Source organism: Propithecus coquereli, unplaced genomic scaffold (assembly GCF_000956105.1).
Source record: "Propithecus coquereli isolate 6110/MARCELLA unplaced genomic scaffold, Pcoq_1.0 Scaffold186, whole genome shotgun sequence".
In the NCBI taxonomy this organism is placed as follows: Eukaryota; Metazoa; Chordata; class Mammalia; order Primates; family Indriidae; genus Propithecus; species Propithecus coquereli.
In genome coordinates, this window is record NW_012143412.1 from 3,880,000 (window position 1) to 3,889,667 (window position 9,668).

Below are 9,668 nucleotides of genomic sequence, written 5' to 3' on the forward strand. Positions count from 1 at the left end.
TCGGGAGGCTGAGGCAGGAGGATCGCTTGAGCCCAGGAGTTTGAGGTTGCTGTGAGCTAGGCTGACGGCACGGCACTCACTCTAGCCCGGGCAACACAGTGAGGCTCTGTCTCCAAAAAAAAAAAAAGTTGGTGAAAAGGTTAGAGACCCCGCCTGGGGGAAAGATGATGAGTTTGACCGGTGGAAACAGGATGCTCAGCGAAGCTGCTCCGCAGCCGCGGCGACGAAGCCCCAGGCTCGGCGGGGAGGCCCGCGCCGCGACGTGCCCCTGGAGGCCATCTTGTTGGATGTGACAGTGGGACCCACGGGAGGGAGCGCGGTTAGAGAAGGATTTGGAAGACAATTGCATCAAAAGCCTTAACCGAATCCTTGGAGCATACCCATAGTTGTGGCAAAAAAGAGCAAATGGAAACACAGAAGCAGATGCCTGGGATGGAAGCTGCACTATTTTAAACCGATTTAAGAGCGTGGTTCCACGAGGGGGTGGTCGACGGTGCGGGCCACCGCGGAGAGACACGCGGGAGAGGCTGCTACGTCTTTGGCGCCCTTGAAGAGGGCCACTCCGGTCAGATGTGCGGCCTGGCGCCAGATAGCAGGAAAGTGGTGACGAGGAACGAAGGCGGCTAGAAGGGGGAGCCAGGCAGAGACCGCAGCGCGCCGCGGTGGAGACGGAGACGGAGACGGAGCCGGGTGCTGGGCGCTACTGGGGTGCGGAGAAGACCACAACGCGTCCAGGGGAGAAGGCAGCAGAGACGGAAAGACTGAAGATACCGGAGAGTGGAGGCATTTCCTTCGTTCTCAAACCTGCCTCCAACTTTTCTAGGCCTGGCTTGCCCCAGAGTACTTTATTCTTCTGATTCTTGCGGGCGGGCGGGGGGAGGGGAGCGGTGGAGATTTAGCCTGGTCTCCGCCAGGCGCTGTGGCTTTAGCCATGTTCAAGGAAAGGTCTGCAGGCGCTAGAAGGAAGGGAGGGGAAAGGGTAGAAGCGCGAGCCCAGCAGGGGCTCCCCAAGGGGAGCAGAGAAGGGAGCAGCTGGAGGGAGAGGCCGTCAGGTGCCGGGTCCCGGGGAGGGCGCGCCCCTCCCCGAGTAGCTGCCTCAACCGTCCGCCCCGACCGGGGCCCCGGGGAGCCGCCCCTCCCTCCGCGTGCACTCACCGGTCCGACTGCGAGTAGTTGCACCGGCCCAGCAGATTGAGCTTGCAGAGATGCAGGTTATCGCAGGGTCTCTGGCAGTACTTGCGACGGCAGACCCGGGCTCGAGTGGTGGCCACCACGGACCGGGTGACCCCGGCCTTGCTGCCCGTCTCCAACACCACGAAGCGGTCGGGCCCGGCCTGCTCCAGCAAGTCGCAGAGCTGCGCCTCAGGGAGCACGATCTTCTCGAGCAGCTCGTCCAGAGCCATGCGGCCCCCGTGGGCGCACAGGATTTTGGTGATGAAACAGCACACCTCCGGGTCCGCCATGGCGCGCGCGATGTGCAGGCTGCTCCGGGGCGCGGGACTCGGCCAGGAGGAAAATCGAAACTTACAAGTGTCCGGGGGGGCCGGCGCGGGCGGTGCTGCTGCTGGGCGCGCCCTGGGCACGCGAGTGCGCGCTCTGCGCCGCTGTTAGCTGAGCCCCGCGGTTTCGGTTTCCCGCTCGGCTCTCGGGTCGAGAGGTCAGCTCTCGCCGGCCGGGTCCTTGCGTCAGATGGAAAGTCAGCTGCGACGGCAGCGGGGTAGAAGGGAAGTGAAGGAGCGCGGGCAAATCTGCCGGCGACCGCAGCGACCGCCCCGCTGGCCCCCTCCCGGTTCTAGGCTCGGCTAGGGTGAGGTTCCCTCGCTGGGCTCCGCGAGGCTTCTTCGGAAAGAAGAGGAACTAGAATGATCTTGGGTCGCTGCTGGAGTTTATATAAGCCCGTCGATCGGCGCTGACGCAAGCCTTGAGAGCCTATTGAGGAAGTCTAGCTCCCCGGCCCGCCAGTTCCCGGAAAGAACGGAGCGCTCTCTGCGAGCAGGGCGCACGAGTTAGGTATTACCCTCACTCTGTACTTGAGGAAGTAACTTGAACAAACACGCCGTGCCATCAAGTGGAGCCCGGATGTCACCGAGGTTCCCAAAGTCTAAAATCGCGGTCCACTTGGTCCAGAACCGATGTGCAACTTTTCTCGTACGCCACCGTGCCCTCTTAAAGAACAACGATCATTATTTTCCCTCTTTTTTGCCTTCTCGCGGGCTTTTTGAAGAACCACTTACTGGCCTATTCTTGCCTACCTATAACCGCTAACATTGGGGCCCCAAACCACTGCTTAATCCCCCAATAGCAAGAAGTCACCGACGGACATGCCTAGACATAACCCAAGAGTTCAGATCACTTCTTCTCAAGATATTTGGACAAGAACTTGTCCCCCTGGGGGCCCACTCGGACCCCCAGAGTTGACATAAAGATTGTTTTTAAGTGAAAACATTTGAGCTACAGAAGATGTTGAGAGAAGTCTCATCTGAACTTCCTGTGCCTGACTGAAGCAGAGCCTCGAACAAATACAGTGCCTTAACTGCCTTTCAGAGTATTCGGTGCACGGGAGACAAAACAAACGTACCGTTACCATTAGCATCAAAAAGCCCAGTGGAACCTTCCATACTCTCCTACTGAAGCCCTAAAAACCTCCCTTGTGTTAAGTTGAGATATAAAAACCTTTGCTTTGGATTATTCTGTGAGTTTTCTGTTCCTGGAAGCTCCTTTCTGCATGTGCACACTTTGTCTTTTCTCCTTAATCTGTCTATTGCCAGTTAATGTGTAGGTCCCCAAACACAGGACACAACTTGGAAGAGGAAAAAGTTTTTCCTCCCAGCACCGTCAAATAAAGTAAATGTATCTTCTAAAAAAATAATAGAGGCCGGGCGTGGTGGCTCACGCCTGTAATCCTAGCACTCTGGGAGGCCGAGGCAGGAGGATCGTTTGAGCTCAGGAGTTCGAGACCAGCCTGAGCAAGAGTGAGACCCCGTCTCTACTAAAAATACAAAGAAATTGGCTGGACAACTAAAAATATATAGAAAAAATTAGCCAGGCATGGTGGCACGTGCCTGTAGTTCTAGCTACCCCAGAGGCTGAGGCAGGAGGATTGCTTGAGCCCAGGAATTTGAGGTTGCTGTGAGCTAGGCTGACGCCACGGCACTCTAGCCCAGGCAACAGAGCGAGACTCTGTCTCAAAAAAATAAATAAATAAATAAATAAATAATAGAATCTCGTTGCCAAATCAGAATTTTTTAAAAATTATTAATGAGAATTCTTCTTTTGTGTGGTCATTCATGATAGATGAACTGTGTCTTTCAGCAATAGAGTACTTTGTTATGGAAACCAGCCAAATGTGGGGCCCACATAGAATCATCTGACTTCTCATTCCCTCTGGCTGTTGCTTCTATAGTTGTCTTTTCATCCAGTTGGCCTTCTTTGTGGTCTGACAGGTTCCCAGGGACCTTTTATTATCAAATCAACTAAGTTCAACATGTTTATTGACTGTCTTCTCTGTGGTCCTTACAAAAGAAGTTAGTCACTCTGAACATGCAGAAGTTTAAGAAACAGTCCTTCACTCGAGGAGCATGTGTTTGGGAAGACACACAAAAAAATTGAAATATAAGAGAATGGTGGTTAAATGCTGCAATGGGTATACAGAAGATTAGAAATGAAGAGTCCAGTCTGGCTAGAGTGGTTGGAGTACAGCTGTAAAATTTCCCTCATCTTAAAGCTATGAAAAATGATTTAAGGAGTTGTGGGAAGGAAAAAGGAGACAGTTTAGGAAGCTTTGAAATGTGTGCTGTCACAGATTGGGTTCTCCAGGAAGGAGATCTGAATGTGGAATTGTGGAGGCTAAAGCAACTCCATCCTGGATGCTGATTAACCCCTGTTCTGGGAATGCCCCTAGATTTCTACTCAGGCAGATTTACAGAGCATTCTTGCCTTTCTCTGAGGGGTCAACTTTGATTGTCCCTGTGGTATATAAACCTTAGGTCTGGGGGGTAATGGCGTGTGGATCCAACTGTCTCATGGCCTCCCAGGACGTGGATTCTGTTTGTAAGTCACTATTAAATGTTTCTTCCTGAGAAGCTGGATATGTCAGCCTCTTTCTTCAGCCTCTCAGCTTCCTCAGACTTTAGGGGTAGGTTTGCATAGACCTGCCCACCGTGGAGAACAGTTAAGAGGGCAGAAGATTTCCTGGGGTATAACACAGAGAAAGTCAAGGGAAGAAGGTCGGAGGGAGCTGTCAGACTTGAATACAGACCTGACAAAGTCTTGTTACTGAAAGTTCAGTACTTGTCCCCAAGGCTACATCAGAAGAACAAGGACAAGTGGTTGAGAAGAAGAAAAGGGAGGCTTGTTAATTTGCCGGCAAATGAAGAAAAGGCAGACTCCCATCTTAAAGTACCATTTTCCTACCTATAAGCAGAAATATAGAGCTTTTAAGGGGGTAAGGGGGGGGAGCTGTTCAGCTTCAGGCAATTGCTGTTAACTACAGTTGATGGTCCTAATCCATCCCATCTCCAGGGAAGACAATCTTGGTGACCTTCTCCTTGAACAATTCCATTGAGCCATTTCCTGTGACACAAAGAACAAAGGATACCCTCTTGTCCCTCCTGACCACTGGCCCCAACCACTGACCTCAGGCAGGGATGCAGGTTATAATTCCCAAAAAAGAGTAGGAGAGGTTTTAAAGAGACAGCTTGTAAAACATTTTTACCTTTTTCTAGGCTGTTCCCTCTGTTACAGTCTCCACCAGCCCAATAGGATGCTCTGGAGCAGGAGTCCAGCTTTGGGAAGAAAAGGCTAAGCCCTTGTACCACTGCCTTGCTCAGTCATTGGTGGGGGCCACCCAAGAAATGGATGACTTCAGATGGGTGGCTCAGATACTGTGGTGGATCCTAAAGGAGCCAAAGCTGGAGGCTATCAGCTAGACATATTCCTTGAAGCTGGACAGCAAGCCCTGGCTTAAAGGGGACCTGAGTGCCACACTGTTGTCAGCTATAGTCCAACCTTTGCACCATTTGTATGCAGGGAACAGCTCTTTCAGGGCCACTCTTCCTACGAGGAAACTTACAAGAGCAAAGATAATGTAATGAACCCCTTAGACCCTGTCACTGCAATTGGCCTTAAGGGCACAACTGGTCCTCATCATGTCACTCCACCACTGTCCATTCGAATTCCTCTCACCCTTAACTATCACCTCAGCTGCTCCCAGTAGCTCACCTGATTGGGTGCCCCAGACCCTGATTTCTAAGGGGTGTGAGCACATTCTCAGGCCAGGCTTGCTGCTCTTGTCTTGTCCATTCACAGTCATAGGAATTCGGCAAAGGAGTACCAAAAGGCACCCAAATAGGTCACCAGAATCCCACACATATTCTACCCTCCCTCATTGTATAACAGCACCCCACCTCCTTCTGCTGACCAGCATCAAGTACCTCTGATAAGATGGCCATTCCTTTTCTTATCTGCTAGTCTCTGACCATCAGGAGGCCAAAGTACCTGGTCACAGCCATCACTGTAGTCCACTGGGATCTCTCCTGTGTCTTCAGACAAGAGTGTGCCCCTTTTGGGAACCAGGACCTCTAACTCTGCAGATCCCAGTTTTGTGGGGCAGGAAATCCTAGTGCATCATTGGAAGGATGGTAAGTGGGGCCACTCAGGCTTCTGGTCATTCTTTCTAGACCCATATATTCTTTCTGCTGGTGACACAGCACCATACTAACTTGTCTGATGCAAGGCATATACCACGAGGTGCTGGAGGATATGTCATTGTAGTGTAACACTTTCATGCTGGTGCTTCAGCTCCATCTTCAACTGGCCATTCCAGTACTTTATCCAGTAGCTTCTGGATGGTGAGGTGTGTGATGCCACCAGTGGATCTCATGTTCATGTGCTCACTCCCTCCACTTCCTGTGCCATGGAGAGCGTCATTGGTCGGGTGCTCTGCTATGTAGGATTCCATGTCTGTGGATCAGGCAATCTTTAAGGTCCCAGAGAGTGGTGATGCTAAGGCCCTGCGGGGAGGAAAGGAAACCCCACATCCTGAATAAGTGTCTAGTCCTGTGAGAGCAAACCACTGGTCTCTCCAGGACCACAGGGGCCCAATGTAGTCTACTGGTCACCAAGTAGCCTATTGGTCTTAAGGAAGAGAGCTTAGCATTGGTCTTTACGGCTGGCAGATTACAGTCAGAGGTGGCAGTAGCTATATTCATTTTGGCAAGTGACAGTCTATGCTATTAGGTTCTGACATCACTTTCATCTCTGCCTCCATGGCTTCTTTGTTCAGATACCCACCATGTAGCAATGAGGGATGGGGGTTTTCACAAAGGCTGGTCAACATTAACTGGCCAAGTTATTTTGTCTAGTTGACACATCTTCTGTGGCAGATGCTTGTGGGCCTTAACATGTGATACAAACAGCTTCCCACTTGTGCCACTTCCCTATGTCCACCCACATTCCTCCACCCCAGACCTTCTTGTCTCTGATTTTCCAAACTTTTTCCTGTAGCCTCCCATTCCTTCAGCCAGACCACTATCACTGTCCGTGAGTCCACATATGTTCTAACCTTGGGCTGTTCTCCATCCATACAAAGTGGATGACCATGTGCACATCTCAAAGCTCCTCCCATTGGGGAGATTTTCCCTCACCACTGTTTCTCAAGAGCTTCCCTGAGTGAGGCTGTAATATAGCTGCCATCCATTTTCAGCTTGTACCCACATACAGAGCTAACCCTTCTATACCCCAAGCTTTGCCTTTTTCCTTCCTCCTTCAGCTGGTTACATGGGACCCCTTCATAGGTAAGGCTTAAACACACACAGAACACTTATATTAGTCTACAGTTGAAGGAAAATACCCAAATACAGGCCTATTTTATAATAAGGTATTGGATATCTCATATAACTTATTGAATTCAGTACACTGTAGAGTACAGTATTGTTTACTCATGTGGCTGACAGAGCTGTGGCTCGCTGCCTCTGCCCGGCACCACAAGAGAGTATCGTACTGCATATCACTAGCCTGGCAAAAGATCAAAATTCAAAGTGCGGTTTCTACCAAACGCATAACACTTTCGCACCATAGTAAGGTGGGAAAATCCTAAGTTTGGGACCATCTGCACTTTGTTGACTACCCATATATGTTTTTCCTAGAGAAATTCTGTTCTATTCACAATCTCTGCAACTCTCTATAGGTCAGGTCCCATTGGCTGCCACTCTGATTTTGTCATTACAAACCCCTAAGGGAAAACCACTTTCTGCCCTTAAGTGCCATCCTCTGGTGTATGGCTTCAGGGCCTTGTGAAACCCATTGCTATCAGAGAGCCAAGTCCAGGACCTCTCCTCCCATCAGTTATGTCCTAGTGGGGGAAGCACCACTGAACTCTTGGCACTGTTGGCATCCCTCTCACCAGTGCGTCCCTGATAGCCTTGATGAATGTGGCTCCTGAGCCATCCTGTGGGTGGCTCATAATCCTCTGGTGGGTGTTCTGGACTAAGATAATATATCTTTTTCGCATTTTCACTTTTCTGAGTTTTCTAATCCTGTCTTCTACTGCCTGACACAGCAATTTAGGCATTTCAACCTTACTCTTCATGAGCCATCACTTTTCTAGGCTTTGGGGAGTCACCCTAGAGCAATTGTGTAACATCCCCTGAACTATGCCAGGATGCTAAACCTTGTATCCAGCGAGTGTGCCCCTAAGCCAATAAATTCTCCTACGTACAGTCTTATAGTCCAACTCACTTGCTAGAGCTGTTTTCTCAGAATTAAAGGCTGGAAATCAAGCATGGATAGTAAAGAAATAGAACAATTGATTATAGATAATTCATCTTAGAGGACTGACAAGGAAAAGGAAGGGAAGGGATTGCTCAGGTAACTGGAGGAGGAGCTTTTTTGATTTGATTATTAATCACCCTTGTTTTTTATTGCTTTATTTTATTATTTTATTTTATTTTTCTTTGTGACCTTGTTTGGAAATATGTTTATTATTGTTTTACTGGAAGATCTGGGCATATGTGAAAGAAATAAATTTGAGGAGAGTGCAAAGCAAAGTTGTTAAGGGACATTCGAGTGATACCTAGCTATATGAATCAGTCGAACCACCATTCGGAGAGGGAAGCAAAACACACACAAGCTGTGATGAGTCAGCTATGCTAAGTCATAGAAATTAAAAGTACATAAACATTAGAGGGTTGAGTCAGATGGAATGTCCAAAGTCCATGCCAAACAGGTGTTCTACAAGAGATACAGGAGTCGAAAGAGGCATTAGTCAAATGATCAGCGAGCTGGGGCAGGGTGGAAGTGGGGGGGCAGGCACAGGGGTTCCTTAGATTGAACCTACACCACAGCAAGGTGCCCTTGGAAGAACTGAGCTGGGAAGGTTGGAACTGTAGGCATAGGTGGAGGAGTTAACTTTAGAGTGGAGAAAAGCCATATCCCTCTTTGAGGATAAATTTACCCACTTTGTTTTGGTGGTGTTAAAATGAGGAACTTGCCAGGGCGGTGGTGTGCCTGTACTTCCAGCTGCTCTGGAGGCTGAGATGGGAAGATCGCTTGAGCTCAGGACTTTTGGGCTACAGTATGCTATGCCAATTGGGTGTCTAACTTCCAGGGAGCTGGGGACCACCGGATTGCCTCAGGAGGGGTGAACGAGCCAGGATGGAAATGGAGGTCAAAACTCCCATGCTGATGAGTAGCGGGATCACACCTGCAAATAGCTGCTGCACTCCAGCCTGGGCAACACAGCGAGACCCTGTCTCTACAAAAAAAAATAAGAAAAATTAGCTGGGTTGGGTGGCTTGTGCCTGTAGTTCCAGCTGCTCTGGAGGCTGAGATGGGAAGATCACTTAAGCTCAGGACTTTTGGGCTACAGTACACTATGCCAATTGGGTGTCTAACTTCCAGGGAGCTGGAGACCACCGGATTGCCTCAGGAGGGGTGAACCAGCCAGGATGGAAATGGAGGTCAAAACTCCCATGCTGATGAGTAGCGGGATCACACCTGCAAATAGCTGCTGCACTCCAGCCTGGGCAACACAGCGAGACCCTGTCTCTAAAAAAAAAAAAAAAAAAAAAGAGGAACCTCAGGCTACAGACTTTCTTCCAGTGACCCTAAAAAGAGGAACTGTAGGCTACAAACTTTCTTTCATTAACCCTAATCTGAGGGCAGAGGAAATGGGGGTGTAGTAATCCAGAGCTGGGGTTAACTTGGTGGTGAGGGCCTGATGTGGTAGCCAGCGGGCTCCCAGAGAGTTTCACCTCCTGATATTTGCAGCCTGTGCACCCTTCCATATTGAATAGAACTCATCTGTGTAATCAATAGGATATATTAGAAACGACAGTGTGACTAGGTCATAAAAAATGTTGTGGCTTTGCTCTTTGCTCTCTCTTGTAGCCCTGGCTCTGGGGAAGCCAACTGTTACTAATATCTTGTGTGGGCCAGGTGTGGTGGTTCACACCTGTAATCGTAGCACTCTGGGAGGCCAAGGCAGGAGGATCGCTTGAGCTCAGGATTTCAAGACCAGCCTGAGCAAGAGCGAGACCCCCATCTCTACTAAATATAGAAAAATTAGCCAGGTGTGGTGGTGCATGCCTGTAGTCCCAGATACTCAGGAGGCTGAGGCAGGAGGATCACTTGAGCCCAGGAGTTTGAGGTTGCTGTGAGCTAGGCTGATG

The 9,668-nt window shown here is 49.8% G+C and overlaps 1 protein-coding gene across 1 annotated transcript in view; it reads right to left on the minus strand.

Annotated features, from left to right (window-relative positions):
* ZC3HAV1 (zinc finger CCCH-type, antiviral 1) overlaps nucleotides 1–1,751 on the minus strand; it is a 91,343-nt gene extending 89,592 nt beyond the window's left edge. Inside the window, exon 1 of the mRNA XM_012642757.1 lies at nucleotides 1,156–1,751. Within this exon, the coding sequence (XP_012498211.1) occupies nucleotides 1,156–1,463 (308 nt within the window). The 5' untranslated portion in view covers nucleotides 1,464–1,751. The remainder of the gene's footprint in view (nucleotides 1–1,155) is intronic.
* Between the last annotated feature and the right edge of the window lie 7,917 nt (nucleotides 1,752–9,668).